Genomic DNA, 16,371 nt, shown 5'->3' with positions numbered 1-16,371 from the left:
ATGCTGCTAAGAAATCTGATGGGCACAAACTTTTGTGCATCAGCAGCATCGGAGAAGACTCACAGAGGTCAGCTGTTGACAGAAGCTTGCTCATAAATGCTGCAGAAATCACCAATACCAACTCCACTTTGTATAATTTTCCTGATTATAATGTTACTCTCTGTAAACGGGCAAGTTTTGAAACCCGACCCCCGTCGACTCTGCAATAGGATGCCGAGAGGAGCCCTTGAAGCCTGCTGAGATCCAGCCGAGTGTCTTGCTGCAGTGCGGAGTGACGCTCAGAATATCAAAAGCTCTGCATCCTGAGCACACAGTGAACTGAGGTAAACGATGCAGCCATTTGTCACCATCGCACTCACGCTAATGTGGAAAGATGTGGGGCCTGTTATGCAGAGGCACACTCTGCGTCAAAAACAATTACACCAGCACTTCCATTAACAGCCAAAGAGGCAAGACTGTAGAGAAAAAAAACAACTGTTTCCCACCAGGAGGACAAACAGCAGGATCCTAATTTATATGATTATTTCTCCAAGAACCAAATAACAGGGCAACAATGACATCTTCTATTATATATGGGCAAAAAGAAACATTAAAATAGTCTGAGAACATATTCCAAGATGCAGTAATCAGTATACACTGTGTGTACTACTTAGTGAACATCCTGGACAGTAAAGTACTGGCAGTCAGATTAAAGAGCAGTAAAGTTATTTTACTGTGGACCTGTTATCTGCAAAAAACAGTCTGTTACTGTAGAAGATGAACAGTAGGAAGGGCAATAAATTACTGTCAACCAAATGTTGTATAACACTTTTCATGCAGATTAGTGCAGAACAAACAGCACAACATGAAAATATGCAGTAAAAAGCAACTCAGTATCAATGAACACGAAGAAAAATTAAAGAATACAATAATTTTTAAAAATTGCCTACAAGTCTAATAAGAACACCTCAAATAAACTTGAGAACAACTAGAATATAGCATGAATTCGGCCACTTGTCTGCCTTGTTTATGACCATATATCAGTGTTTTTCCTTTTGCAGCACACAGTTATGCAATCTTGCTGTATGCAACATTTTAACAGCTACTCTGAATGCAGGCTGTAAGTTTCCTCCACCGGGGGGGGGGGGGGGGGGGGGGGGGGGGGGCTGGGAGGCAAAATGATGAAGCTGTAAACTGATGTAAATGGCCCGTATTTATATAGTGCTTTACTAGTCCCTAAGGACCCCAAGGCGCTTTACATATCCAGTCATCCACACATTCACACACTGGTGATAGCAAGCTACATTGTAGCCACAGCCACCCTGGGGCGCACTGACAGAGGCGAGGCTGCCGGACACTGGCGCCACCGGGCCCTCTGACCACCACCAGTAGGCAACGGGTGAAGTGTCTTGGTGAAGGACACAACGACCGAGACTGTCCAAGCCGGGGCTCGAACCGGCAACCTTCCGATTACAAGGCAAACTCCCAACTCTTGAGCCACGAGTTGACTTCAGTGACATCAAAGCCTCACTTTTCACATCTAGTTTCAAAACACCAAAATGGTGACAACGAAAACGTTGAACGCGAGGCTTCAAACAGGACTTTAGTAACCAATGAGTGGCACCACATGTTCACTTATTTCGTTTTTTCTTATTAGGGCAAAAAAGCCGATGGTAGGTTGACAAGATACATGAGCTAACTTAATACACCAAATGTATATCAACACATAACAACCACAACAACTAAAGTGTGTGACACAAAATAACAACTACCACATCATTTTCAAATTAATGGTTTGAATATGAGCAGTTACAGTCCAATGAGTCTGTTAAGCTAGCCCGAGAAAAACTACTGTAAAAAAACAAAACAAAAAGTGCTAAAGCTTTATTAGAAGTCAGTGTATAAAATGCAAAAATGATTGAAACCAAAGGTAAATGTAATAGAAAAAGAACTTTTATTTACAAAGTGTAAACTTCCAGCAAAAATCAACTCCTTAAAATGATACAAAAATACATCCAGTCTTTATTTTCAGTATTTACATGTGTGAAAATATGACACAAGACCGCTCCAGTAACAACCGACCATACTGATATTTATGCAGAATTAAAATTTAGAGTCCTCAGCGGACATATACATCCATGTTTTCCATATAACATCTTAATTTAACTATAAATAATTGAAATATATGAGAACTAGTTGAGTGCTGTATAGTGCTTAGTTTAATTTTTGGCACATTGTGAAATATAAGAGAAAATCATTACATGGCTGTGATGCAACCGACACAGGAGATATTTCTGAAGATCTTTAGAAATACAAGCTAAACTTTTATTTATATTTTGTTAGTTTTTAAAGGAGAATGAGCACCGTCTTGTTATCAAAAGAAAATGATCAAGTTTTCCAAATTAGCAGCACTACAGTAAACGTTCAGCTTTAAAAAGTGACTTCAAATCCATCCCTTCATCGATACAGCTCGAAAGGAAACATTAGTAAGAAAGAAAACTTTCTATTTATTAAAAAACAAAAGAAAGAAAATATGGTAAACATCTCTACATGGTGGGAAAAATGTCAAATTAAATATGTTACTACTGCTTTAAAATGATGATCATTTGGATGTTTAGAGATATGAACACGTTAATCATTTCAGGGGAAATCCAGACTGCCAGAATTCATTTTTTACTCATCATTTAAAGAACAAGACCTAAACTTTTAGTTAAAACCCCTGAACATAATGTGCAGGAAAACAACCGCCTGCTGGGGTTAAGAAATGGGACGCGCCACCATGCAGCAGGAAAAACAAGAAAAGCTTTAACATAATTACTTTTTCCTGCCTGAACAAAAAAAATAAATTAAACTAAGAAAAAAAAAATGTTATTTTAGAAAGATACCTCTCCTTACGCTTCAAGCTCCTCCCACCACATAAGCATCCCCACTCTCTCAGGTGAAAGTCCTCTGCACAAAGCCATTTAGCAAGTGGGTCTCATTTCATAAGCAGACTTAAACATTTTGCCACTTAAAGATGGGGCATTTTTGGAGAAAACATCACAAATTATAATTTAAGTGGTTCAACGGGGATTTAGGCTCCTCCTCTACCTTCTGTTTGTTTTTCATCCCATAACAAGACATGAAAAGTAATAATAGTATAGATGGGTAGAAATAGTATCAATAGTTTAATCACAAAAAATAGAGAAAAATAAATATTGTTGTAACTCCGTGAAGCAATCTGTATGAAATCATTAATTTAACTTGCAGCCACTCTTGGAGAGGACTTGAAAAGGGTTTTCCCTTTTAATAATAAAATCACATACTGAATTAAACACCCCAGCATTTAATGTTCATCCTGTTTTTGTTGTTTATGTGGGGAAGAAACTGCAGATTCCTTGAACATTCCTACTTTCCTCAGTGGACCTGCAGCGCTTCAGCACCAAATGCGGAAACGAGCGAGGAGAGGGAGATGGTCCGATGAGTGCCGATGGTTAGGCAGGCCGTTGACTTCCTCGAGCTCCGCCTGGCCGACCAATGACAGCCTGCCCAGCAGCTGGAGGCCCCGCCCACCTGGAAGTGAGGGAGGTGGAACGAAATCTTTCAGAGAAAAAGGACAGAGGGAAAAGAGAGAAACTGAATTAAAGAGATTAAAGATTAAAGAAGAAGCAGAAGGAATTCAGAGATAGTGGCTTCCAGCAGGTATTACTTAATACAGCTTTAAGATCTTACTGTTTGAAAAGTCACCAGTGACGGTATGGTAACATAAAGACAAATAAATGAATTAACCCATAAAAAAGTAGGAAATCGACTCCATTTAAACAGCACATCTCATTTTTAAGCCACTCCAAGCAGAGAAACAACAGTCACCCTTTCACATTAACTCATACAGAAGTTTTTTATTTCTCACGCCTCTGTCACAGTTTTGAGGGTTCAGTGTCAACAAAGGACATTTGGATATGGAAGCTAAAAACAGCCATAAAGGCACATTCAGCAGCAGTAGTGAAAGGGTTTGTACATGTAAAGGATTTAACAGCCTGCTCAATCTATTAACAGCCTTTTAGAGACATTTGTTCCCAGACGGACCCATGATCATCTACAGAAAGCATATTATTGCCAATATAGACGCTTACAGCAATTAAAGGAAATGTACCTATCTTTAAAGTCTGAGATTTTAAAAGACTTAAATACTAATAGAAATACTAAAGAAAATCTGACCTTTGTGTGTTTGTGTGTTTGTGAGAGAGCGTACCGGGACTATACAGGATGTAATCCACTGTCAGGGCCGTGCGGGAGTGACAGGTGGTGATCTCAGGTCTCCTGTCAGGCATCAGGTGATGTTGATAAGACGACTGCAGCTTCAGGCTGTGCTCGATCCTCCACGCTCTGCATACGCGTGGTTAGAGAGAGTTTGTCCATTTTTATTATGGCGACAACCAGCTTTTCAATTACTGAGAACTAAAAAGGCAGAAATGAAAGGAGGAGGGAGTGACGAGAGAAGGACGGCGAGACTTTACCTGCTGAATTCATAAGCAGCTTTGGCAGCGAGATCCTCCACACTGAGATTAGAGATCGCTCCCTCTACAGCTGACGGAGAGAAAAGGACAGGCGGTTGTTAGTGACGAGGTTCAACACACTAATCACTAAACTCTATTAACATCTCTCAGGCAAACTGGCGACAATCCAGGACAACATGAGTAACTTTCTAAGCAAAGTCTGAATAAAAGATTAAACAAATGGAGATCAAAGTCAAACCTGCCTAATCACGTGCTGCACTGCGAAGTGGATGTTAAATTAAATGCAGGTTAAGCTTTGGAGGCCTGAATTTTTCTAGACATCATCCGATAGAGAAGCACACATAATTACACTTATTATTTTAAGTACATACATATGTTCATACCGACAAAAATGGCTATCTGGAGTATACCAGTACAGGCATGATGTACTCATAATGGTCAGAAAATTGGAAGTGGATGGTTGGACACTTTGTGCCCTCAATAGCTGAAGGAGAGGAGAAAAAAAGCAAACCATTGATACAGTTCTATATTATTAGAGGATTCGCTATATTTTGATTTCTAATAAGTCCTTTGAGACAGAGCTAAACGCAGCCACAGGGAGTCCACGAGCCAGTGCACTACTAGCACCAGTCTGAGGCCTGGATAAACAGGCAGGGTCGAGTCAGGAAGATCATTCAGTGTAAAATCATCGAGAAGTAGCTCTTCGACTTGAACCATTTCTCACACTTTTTGCACACTAAGCAGCTGATTATGTAGCGTGCACAGTGTACTACTGGAAGTGCTTTCAGACACCTTGCGTCTTTAACCTGCCAGCTCACGAGCACACAGTGATGTGGGATTTCTGACAGCACCGTATGAGAAAAGAGCAGAAACTGCAAGTGGTCGTCAACTATCCTGCCGGCTGCATGTTCCACTCAGGCATCTCTCTCACGTAAACCAGGCACGATATGCCCTGAAGTGCAGCTGACGCAAACCGACTCCCACTGTGCTCTAAGTGTGAGAAACCACCTCTCTGAACAACGAGCCGGCTGGAATCTTTTGACTTTTTCCAGAATTCTTTTGAGAAAACAGCTTTTCCAAAGTTTACCTGTAGGGCTGGTGGGCGAGGTCTCAGCACTAGCTTTGTTTTCATACTGGCACTGATGGGTTATTCCCAGGCTGGGAGACCAGATTGGAGACATGAGGAGACGCTGACCTCTGGGACTGTTTTCCTGACCTGACACCTACACAAACACCCAGAAAAGAAAAGGGGGAAAGAAAAACAAAACGGAGAAGTGAGTGTTGGGGATTGAAGCATCGAGTATTTCTTTTTTTGATGAGTGGGAAATGGACACTGTGAGGCGACAGAAACCAGGCAAAAACAAATTGGATTTACTGAACTGAAAACCACAGATGACAGTTTTGCATGAATGACCATCAACGACCAGAATGTCTACTAACTATAAGTTAATTGATCAGTTTGTGAGTGGCACAATATTCTCACCATGCCAATCTGCATTCCACTATACTGCAGGCAGCCTGTGGTCAGGAAACTGTACAGTGGACTCCAGGGAGCAGAGTTAAAATCCCCACATAAAACCACTGGGTTAACCTGCCCGTTTGGGAGGCGGGACAGTCGGTTGATCTCAGCCAATAAGATTGCCAGCTGGGCCAGTTTGATGTCACCTCGCCGGGGGTTGTAGAGAAGGTGGGTGTTGGCGACACAGATGAATGAGGAGGGATTTAAATGACTGAAGCTCTTGTTAGGTCGCAACAGCACAACCAATCCCACGTTGTCTCGGTCGAGGAGGGTGTCGCCGGGCCGGAAAAACTCGACGGGATTGGAGGAGAGGAGGGAGAAGCGGGAGGTTTTGAAGACAACGGCACAACCGTCTGGTTTCTTTCCTGTCCGCTTTTTATACTCACAGTGATAACCTGACAAACACACACAAAGATGGGTTATTATATTAAAAATATCATGAATAAATGACAAAGAAATATCACAGACAGAAACAATCAAATTATATCAAATTTTACCACAGCAAAAAGGCCTTAAACCTGGGCTGGCTCTTATATATTGCTTTTCCCACCAGCTCAGCATGCTTTATATAACATTTCAACCTCAGAAAACACTTTAATGATGAGTTTTCAGATCCATCTGAAGTAAAATAACCAATAAAGCAGGTTGTGAATTAGGGTGTGACAGTGAAACTGAGTTTGTGATCAGACTCACAACTCAGAAGATCGATTAAAAAAAAAAGAGAAATGAAATGAAAGGAGCAAAATGCTCGAGTCTCGACTCCGAAAAGCAGTGAGTGGCAATAACGTCGCTTTACCCATCTTTAATATACAGTCTGTTTGCACTAGTTAGGGAAGATTTATCTGTCTTCACTTTTTTTGTCTTTCACTTTTAACGGCCCTCCCAAGCACACACATGTACACACAAAAATGAGCAGCAGTACCTAGTGCCTGGAGAGCAGGCTTAATCTGGTTTTCATAGTGGTCCTCCTGCACTTCCTGAAGACACAGGATCTAAAAAAAAAAACAACAACAAAAAAACCTCTCATAAATTTATGATGAAGAGCTAAAAGTATATGGACACGTTTACCAACACCCTTCTGTGCATTTTGCTGTTTTCTGGTGGTTTGCAACTCCTATTAATGATGCAGCACAATGACTTTGAACCACTGTGTGTTACAAACTCTGTGGCAACAATTTCACTTCTGCTTTAAATGGGCTTAATCGATACGTTAATGTCAACTCCAAATAACCTAGGATAAAGGATCAGATAAAGGATCCTGTGCAGCCTATAAGTTTTGATAAGATGAGTAACAAGATATTTAAAAGATCAGGATGCACAGCCTGTAACTTGTGATGGCCAAACTCCTAACAGGTTTTACTGAATGTAACTCTCTAAACTTAAGCACAACAGAAGTAAAAGAGAAGAGTCATCATTACAAGTGGAATGAATAAACTCTCCCCAAAAAATGAACACTTGATTAGTTTAATTGCCAGTAACCAGTAGATAATATGTTCCTTTTATGGCCCAGCCCAGGTTTACCACTGAACATCAGGGCAAAACTTCCTCCTGAGACCATTAAACTATACGTATTAATACGTTTTATGACACTGCATCCCCTCACATCAGCATTGTGGTGCTGGATCTCTGCCAGTAGGTTATGCAGTCGGTATTCCCAAGGCAGGACGTCCGGGTCACAGTGTCGGTACAGGTAGGCATTGTCCTCCAGAAGCTGCTGGGAGAGGATGTTGTAGGACATCACCGAGAAGTCAAAGACTGAACTGTCGCCTGGTGGGTGGAGGTCAGTGCTGCAGGACTCCCAGTGTCTTTGAAGAGCTGAGGAGAGATGAGACAAATGGAGAGCTGGAAATATAATCTCTAAATATGAAGAAATAGAATCTGCAGCCAGAAGACAAGAATTAGCCATTTCTGTGTGCAATTTGCTTTTAGTCTGAATTGTATTGACCAGTTAATTACACTGAAACAGGCACCGTCTCCATGCAGGTTCACAGCCTGTTTTGAACACAAAAGTAGGATTGAATCTGTCAAAATGTCCATTTCCAAACCACAGGCCAGATTGCTGTTCTGGTCTTTGACATGATTCAGCTGCTTTCCCCAAAAAGGGTTCCCACTGTGGGACAGACAGGACCTCCACCTTTGCTTTTACTTGGACTTTTTCAGATTTAGATTATTGCTCTGTGGAGGGAAAATTTCCTAGCTGATCTCTTAATGGAGACTCTGCTTCCAACATGTTTTCAAGCAGCAGAAAAGACACATCAAAACTGTAATTATACTTAACAAAAGGACTCACATTTCACAGCCCTTCTTGGTGGAGAGGGCTGCGTGTTTCCTCCAGGTACCTGCCCCAGGTTTGAAGGGCAAGTGGTGCTGCGAGGCTGCCCTCCATCACTACATCCATCCCTCTGCTGCTCTGAAGTCCCTTTTGTGTCCCTGTGAGGCCCATCCAGCTCCTGAGACCCCCTCCCTTTGAACCATTGGTTGGGTTTGTGCATCACTGGCTGTGATTCTTTATGTCCTTCTTGCTGATGATGATGACGATGATAATGATGATGATCTCTGTCTGCACTCTCTCTTCGCTGTCTGTCTTTAGTCTCACTTTTAGTCCTTTCCACATTTTTATCTCTGCTGGTTTCCCCTCTGACATCTTTCCCGACATTATTCTTCACTCTGTCTTTAGTTCCATCGTTGAAGTGGTGACTAGATCGAAGGCTGCCATCTTTTCTGGAATCTAGGTGATGGTGCTCCCTCTTGGACCCTCCCTCCTTACCCTCTGTTGCTCCTCCTCTGGGTCCCTCCTTTTCTTTATTTTGTTCTTTTCTTTCCTCTCCACTCTTCCTCCGTTTGTAGGGCGGCCCTCTGTCTCTGTCGGGGAACTCCATCAAGTGGTCTGCAGAGGTGTGGAATGAGCGGCAAGCACCAAAGTCACCAAGGTTGATGTTCAGGGGGTGTAATGCCCTGTGAGTGAAAGATTCAAGGGCAGACGGGTGGGAGTGGGGAAGTCGAGAAGGCCAGGGTGGAAACCCTGGCACCGACCACCATGGATGAGGGGTGGGAATGAATTGGGGAAGGAAGGAGGACGCAGAGGAATCAGTGTTGCTCTTGAAGCGGGCCTGGGAAAGAGCAGGAAGACTGCAGGGTGGGAAAGATGAGCTCAAAGAGCTCAGCCGGCGAAGGAACATGGGATGACTGGAGGGAGACATTAGGGGGGGGGGAATCAATACACGGAGCCGATGTCTGCAGGTTCTCAGTTGTGAGAATTTGCTATTTTTACATCCATATGTCTTTTATCTAACTGCAGGTTAGATTAAATGATAAAAAAAAATTTCTGCCAGTTAGATTTAAGGATAACTTATTGTCTGAAATAACACGATGAGAGAATGATCTAAGTGGAGGCAAAAATTACTTTCAAAACCATATATTTAGTTTAAAATCGCAAAAATAACTGGCAAAAAGCCCAGGGGTGTCCAAGAACATGTTATCAAAACTGTTATATGAACTCTTCATTAAACATGCAACTTTCTAGCTGCTTTGTTGAAATGACAGCTACCAGAAGCAGCGATGGCTAAGCTAGTTGCTAACTACCTGCTGCTTCCCTGGTTGTTTTGGAGCACTTCTAGTTAAAACTGATGTGTGTTTAAATGTGGATTACACAACAAACGAGTAGGCGAATACTAAAAGGACGAATCACCAATCAGAAGTTGACGTTGCGTTTGTTATAAATGATTTCAACCGCATTGAAAATTAACAGAACTCAAACACTGTGATTCGTTTTTAACCCGGAGCTGCTAGCTCACGTCGACTTACGTGTCGTCATCGGCGACTTTGTTTAAGCCTCAGCTTGGGTGCATTTTCAGACACAACGAGATAACAGGATGGAAGTTTCGACCTTTGAGTTTGAATCTGCAGTCAGATCAAGACAAGTCGAGTCCCCGAAATCCTACGTAACTAAACGTAAAAACAAAGCGCGGAATGAGGCGTTGGCTTCATGTACCGTCAGTATTTTCGTCAAATCCAACAGGGACAACATACGGCGCAGATTTTGTGTGCTAACGTACCAGTGTAGCTACAAAAAAGGTGTGTCAAATATTAAAGAGTGGGATGACAGCTAACGAAACAAACACTCCGCTTTTACAGAGGAATCTTGCTCTTTGCCAAAGCTGGTAGCGCAACTCCCAACATTTTCAAGGCTACATAAATGCATCACCATCACTCTCGCATGCGTCTCTTTCTCGCGCTGGATGTTGTAGTCTTTTACTTGAGTTAGTTAACAGTGAGTGATATGGTTCAAACTATTGAAGGTACTACAGACAACCGGGTACGGTGCGGAAAGTGGTCCGGGTGCAACGTAACTTACCATTGCTTATACATTTTTATCGAGCGCATTATGAAATGTCACTTCAAACGTTGAGGTTATCAGTTGTAAAAGCGATAGCGACTCATTATTAAAGAAACCCGTGAATTATGTCAACAGCTAGGATTCTTTATTGAAAGCGCCGTGAATGAAGAATTAAAACAAAGGTCATTGTACTTACGTAAAAGCGAGCCTCTCGAAGACAGCGGTGTCGTTTAAAGCCTCTTTAAACACAAAATGTCACCTTCCAGTCTGTGTCATTTTCTGTTATAATGCGTCGTTGAAATCTGAAATAGAGCTGTCTTGTGTCGGAGTAATAGTTTGCTGAGTGTGGCTAGAGAAGCAGTGGTTTGTTAGAGCTGAGGAGTGGGCACAGAGGCAATGAACGGTATCTCTCTCTCTCTGTGTGTGTGTGTGTGTTTGGACAAACAAACCCTGCCTCGTTCCAGTTTTGTTCCCCAGTTTTCACAAATGAAGAATTTTCTAGCTAATTTTCAGATTTGGAGTACTATGGTGTCAGCACAAAAATCGTCCCCATGTGTATATTCACAGAATTTTTTTGAGTTACATGAAGGCTCGTGTAAACGGACGGAGAGCCTAATGATGCATTTAAAACTCGAAAATCTGGGCAGTACGGACCATTGTGTGTTGACAATGGTCTGTGTTCATGACAAGAAACTTCTTAAAGCAGACAAAGAAACTTAAACCAAACAGAATCAGAATCCTTTTGTCATGAATTGTTTAATTGTCATTAAACATCAAAGATTCAATGAAATTAGAAGCAGCTACATGGTAGTAGCATTTAGAATAAATTAGAAAAAAACCTTTAAGACCAGCTGTTCCAGGGACTTAGTGATCACAGGTATGAGTGCATTGGGGTGGAAGTTGTTGAGGCTGTTTGTAGATTATTTTTTGGGTACAGGAATGATTAAAGTGGACTTTGAGTGTGAGAAGAAGGTGTTTAGTTCTTTTGTTAATGCATGCTCAGGTCCACAACTGTGTTGGACTGCCCCCTGAATTTGGTAATATGGTGGACCTAAAAGCAGATTTGCGTGGTTTGAGGAATGTTTTGACATGACTGTTCATCCAGGGCTTCTGCTTTATGTGACGCTGATGTAGGACAGAACAGCCAGTGTGTGAACAGTCAGGTCCTCACTGTCAAAGACACTCTTAATTATAAAGGATGTACAACTGGTTATAAAGGTGTGACCTTCAAAACCAGTTGGTTCATAAGATAAACTGATTTCTGTTGAAGTTAAACACAGAGCTTTCACAACCACAGCTGCAGATCTCAAAGGAAATACCCTTGTATTTCTGAAGCTAATATATGACACCATACTTGCATTATAAACAAACATGAGGCTGTGTAATTCTAACCTGTTTCTGCAGTACTTTAAAGCCCTTAAATTTAATGAATTAATATAAAGTCTACTGTGAGGATGCACGATCACAAGAAAATGTGCCATAGTCCAAACATGGACCTAACTGTGTAAAGGGTAAAACATAAGAAAAGATTAGTTGTAGTTTTGTAAATATTTTGAGCAGCACCGTGTTTGCACCAACAGCAGCTCACAGTTTGCACAATAAGCATGTCAATAAAATAGAAACAGCCATTATAAAAGCTTTATTCAGGATTCAGGAATCAAACAGGATATCAAACTGATGCTGAAGATGTCAAACACATTATGTAACTGAACCGCAAAGAAGTTCTACAATTTTTAAAAATCATTGTGAACAGACAGAGAGGCGATTTAGAGAAGACTTGCAGTTAACATCAGTTTGGATTTTGACTCTTCCCACAGGTTTGAGCTCCACCAGCCCAACCTCGTGCCCATTCAGAGTGCTCAGAAATAATCTCAAGTAGGAGAAAAACAAAAGGTTTGGTTGTATCATAGCACACCTCGAGAGTGGACACATTTATTAAAATAAACCCTAAATAGCATCATTTTTATTAATTTACCAAACTTGCCTGATAAATATCAATACTTTGTAATTATGGTGAAAAAATCTCATTTGTGTATAAAAAGTCTCACATGCACAGCAGCTGTGTGAAGCAGCTGCTTCATTTGGGCAACAGGAATCAGAAATTTGCTGATTTGATTTACCAGCATGTAGATATTCTGACATGTGCTGCATTCATGCTGTTCTTCCTCTTACATATTTTTTTCCACTGTGACTGTTTGTCCATATTTGCACCTGTAGCTCTGTCCTGTCTGCTTTCATGCTACATCCTGTAGTTAAGCCAGGGCGTGCTCTAAATTTCAGGTTTTGTGTTACCTAATGTGACTCCCCTCATTGTTTATTTCTTTCCTTTTCATCCTCTTCCTCATATTTCTGCAATCAAAGCTATTCACATGGCCAAGAGAGCTGCATGAGGCCAAGTTTCAATGGGGAAGTTACAGTCATTTAAAGAACCCATTAAAATGCTCCATCCACTGTGCAAACCCTATAACACTAACAATATGGGAATTCTAGCAGTCCCAGAGTAGGCAGCCTTGGTTGGCGTACAGAAACTACTCTAGATCTAGACTGTGTTTAGGTGCAAAGCTTTCTAAAAGTCAGCATTCCTTTTCCCATTTCTTAATTTTTATTTGGTAAATGGTAAATGTTTTGGCATATTTAAATAGCGCTTTTCTACTCTGAGCACTGAGCAATTCTAGTCATTTAAGGTGGCTTTGCATCATTCATAGTTCAAAATAATCTTTCTTTATCTCATACTTGGTACAGCTCCTAAGTTCATCCTCTCTGAAACAGGCCATTTTAGTTCCTGTTCCTTTAAGGCCACCCACCCTTTAAGCCTATGTTTCTTAAAGTGTGGGGCAGGTCCTGTAGGTGGGGCACAGAGCCACTGCAGGTGGGACACTGTCAACCTGGTGAAAAATATGAAGTGAAACTGGGTTTGCTTTTACTAGGCAGAGTATACAAAAATAGTTAGCTGATGCTGCTGCACTGACCTTTAAAGGTCAACATTAGAGGAGTTGTACCTCACACAAAGATCCTTTGTTATCGTTCATCCTCGTTTTTTTTTAAACTCTCGAGAGTGTTGCGCTTCTAAAATGGGGCATATGCCACAAAAACTAGGAGCTGCTGTTGTAAGCTTACTTTCTTCTGATTGGCTGCCCCTTGCAAACAGAAGGTTTGAACAGAAGATGGGTGGGGCTTTTGTGCTCACTTTAGGAATATCCTCTCTCACTGACATCACAAAGAGCCTACCGTTGAAAAAAATGGTATGAAACGGAGCATTTAGAGCAGGGTGGAGCCAGAGCTTTAGGATCACAGGGGTTACTTGTACATAAAGTGTTCTCATAATTGAGAACCTCAATAACTGAGACTATTCCCAAAGCAGTAAATGAAAGCTTAAGCCAAGCAACAAAACAAACAAACAAACAAACAAAAACCTTAGGATATATTCCAGACTGGAGATGATTGCATCCCGCTTGGTGTGACAGACTAAAGATTTCACATTTTGTGCAGTTTACTGGGGCTTTACTTTGGTGAGTTTCTGGTTAGATCCCAGTAAGAAACCGACTGGGATGCTGCAGTAAAGACAGTGACAGGTATTTGACCAACTGAAATAAAACCTCGAGCTGTGCTTGGTTTTAATTTCCAGCTTATTAAACATCCTTTAAAAGCAGATTGCAAAAGACACAGGAAACATTCTATGATTGTTATTTTTTGTTTGTTTTTTTTGTCCATCTCAGCTATTTGAAAGTTCTGGGTTTTAAGGTGCACTTGGTTTTCACTCTCCAATACAGACACTTGAATCTCCAAACCACACAATTTTCCGGCTTCTCTTGGAGCAACATTATTTCAAACCAGTGCAGCTCATAAATAAATCAGGTCTTTATACCTGAAAGGTCTGCATTTCTTTTCATGCTACAAAGACCCATAAAAAAGTCTTCATCAGCTTTCTATTCAGATATCCTCGATGCAGCACTGTGACATGATTGCTCATGCATGGTCAGTGTGTGAGCAGCATTCTCTCTTTGAGTTGAGGGATGAGTGTGACAGGGCACATTTTTTAAGAGGGAGTAAAGGTCACATGGTCAGGGGTCAGGAGAAGGGGACTTCCCATCTTTGCGTGTATGCGCTCAGTTCACAGGGGCTGATCACCAACATTCGGGAATCGTCCATCCCGTCCAGAGCCATCTCCGAGTCCAGGCAGAACCGGGAGACGAGGTGCTCCAAGTGAGTCCCTGACTTCTGCCACCGCTGCAGGAAAAATGAAGAAAAAAAACATTTAAAAAGTTAAAAACAAACGTTTAAAATCTTAACTACTTTATCATCTCATGTAAATTAGAAAACAAAACATTTACTGGTTAGTGTGGAAAACATACCACAAATAAGGAGTCCAAAAATTAATTTTTTGTTGTTGTTGCTGTGCTTCATTTTTTTTTTTGCTCACTATTGATCCAGCTGCTGTACTGCAGTCAAGAGCTGCTCGGAGGATCTAATGAATGCAGAAACCTGCAGCAGCTGTGAAAAGGTCTTCAGTCATGCTCTGCTGAGCAGGTGTATTACTGTATGACCGCAGAGAAATATGCTGAGAAACACGAATCTGACAATGACAGAGCTGATGTCACACTCTTTCGCATAAAAAAGAAAATGAAAAGAAAACGTTTTTTAGGGGTTACACCTGCACACACAGCACTGAATGGCAGGCCTCGCTCAAGTCACTGAAGTAATTTAGAAAGCATGGAATATGCAGGCTATACAGCCGCCACCGAATCTAACAATACACCAACATAACATCTAAGAAAAAAAAACAGGATGCTTCAGCAGAAATCCCCAGGAACCGCACGCCGCACGATGACCACCAAACAGAGGTTAGCACCACAATTCTCATCAGAGGACCCGTCGGAGAAGCACGCTTCACTGAATCCTGAACGCTGTTATTGGTGATCAAATCTTTACTTTCAGAAGTGCATGTGTATGCAGATTTTACAAGTATGAAAAGTGCAAGTTTTCACTGATTTATATATATCCTCCATCCAGCTGGGCCATGTTCTCCCTGTGGATGTGTGGGTTTTAGTGGGACTCATGACTCGGGCTAATTGGTGATTCTAAACTGGCCTTAGGTGTGCATGGCTGTGCTTTTGGGTGTACTCAGCCTCTCACACTCCTATAGCTGAGTTGGGCTCCAGCCTGTCTATGACCCATGTCCATATAAGTGATTAGGATCTTACAATGGTAAAATATTCTTCCAAAAATCACTTCTAAGTTGTGTCAAGCTCAACTGCTGTTAAAATGTTCATGAAAAAAGAAAGTAATTTAAGTAATCCTAATAATAAAAACAAATCAAACACTGATTCAGGCTCCCTGGTGGAGTTATTAAATGTGCCAGCTCAATAGCTTACAACTGCTTTCACTGATGATATTTGTTCCCTTTTTACTCAAATAATACTTCAATAATTGTTTGTATTGTTTGATTGGAATCATTCAGACTAATGTTAAAAGCTGTGTTTTTGTCAGGAGCGAAATTATTCTCACCTTTAATATTCATTAAAATCATTTTCTACAGATGCAAAGTGACTAACATTTTTCACATGACTCCACCAACTTTACTTGAAGCCACCTGGTAATAAAAACATATTTATGGTTGTACTTCCACATCTAATTATACTCTCTACATTTATTGATTAAAAGGTAATCATAAATTCTGACCGCTTTCAGTTTACAATGGACAGCATGTGATTCCCCACAGTCACCACTAGATGGAGAAGTCTCCTGACTTTTTCAACAATCCAGTGGCTCTTTGACCAGATAGACACTGTGTGTGTGTGTGTGTGTGTGTGTGTGTGTGTGTGTGTGTGTGTGTATTATTCATAGCTGGATTCTTTAGCTGTGAAACAAAGCAGTAGATATGATCAGACATGAAAAGAGGCTTTTATCTAGCAGTGGGTCTGAAACCCAGCCATCTGAGACAGACAAAGAAAAACAGAATAAAAGATAAAAGAAGAGAGACAAAACGAGGGAAAAATAGAAACTATTTGTGTGTGTGTGCCATTTGTGTGATATCTGTATCT

At 41.1% G+C, this 16,371-nt stretch overlaps 2 protein-coding genes across 8 annotated transcripts in view; both read right to left on the bottom strand.

The window, feature by feature from the left end:
* Positions 1 to 1,910: 1,910 nt before the first annotated feature.
* angel2 (angel homolog 2) lies at positions 1,911 to 10,871 on the bottom strand. 5 transcript variants are annotated; one of them, XM_082505915.1, is made up of 10 exons: positions 10,050 to 10,219; positions 9,799 to 9,939; positions 8,285 to 9,180; positions 7,598 to 7,809; positions 6,917 to 6,986; positions 5,959 to 6,389; positions 5,563 to 5,698; positions 4,476 to 4,545; positions 4,211 to 4,344; positions 1,911 to 3,558 (listed from the first exon to the last, which is right to left on the bottom strand). In XM_082505915.1, the coding sequence occupies exons 3-10, from the start codon at positions 9,171 to 9,173 to the stop codon at positions 3,395 to 3,397; spliced, it is 2,106 nt and encodes a 701-aa protein (XP_082362041.1). In that variant the 5' UTR covers positions 9,174 to 9,180; positions 9,799 to 9,939; positions 10,050 to 10,219; the 3' UTR covers positions 1,911 to 3,394. The 5 variants fall into 5 exon arrangements, with proteins under 5 accessions (XP_082362041.1, XP_082362042.1, XP_082362043.1 ...); XM_082505916.1 differs by lacking the exons at positions 9,799 to 9,939; positions 10,050 to 10,219 and adding an exon at positions 10,527 to 10,871; XM_082505917.1 differs by lacking the exon at positions 9,799 to 9,939.
* Positions 10,872 to 11,954: 1,083 nt separating this feature from the next.
* galnt14 (UDP-N-acetyl-alpha-D-galactosamine:polypeptide N-acetylgalactosaminyltransferase 14 (GalNAc-T14)) overlaps positions 11,955 to 16,371 on the bottom strand; it is a 244,046-nt gene continuing 239,629 nt past the window's right edge. For all 3 annotated transcript variants that reach the window (XM_082505539.1, XM_082505537.1, XM_082505538.1), the window contains one exon: positions 11,955 to 14,557. In XM_082505539.1, the coding sequence (XP_082361665.1) occupies positions 14,399 to 14,557 (159 nt within the window). In that variant the 3' untranslated portion in view covers positions 11,955 to 14,398. The remainder of the gene's footprint in view (positions 14,558 to 16,371) is intronic.

Source organism: Aulonocara stuartgranti (genome assembly GCF_965226115.1).
Source record: "Aulonocara stuartgranti genome assembly, chromosome: 15".
In the NCBI taxonomy this organism is placed as follows: Eukaryota; Metazoa; Chordata; class Actinopteri; order Cichliformes; family Cichlidae; genus Aulonocara; species Aulonocara stuartgranti.
This window is presented reverse-complemented; position numbering and strand designations above follow the sequence as displayed.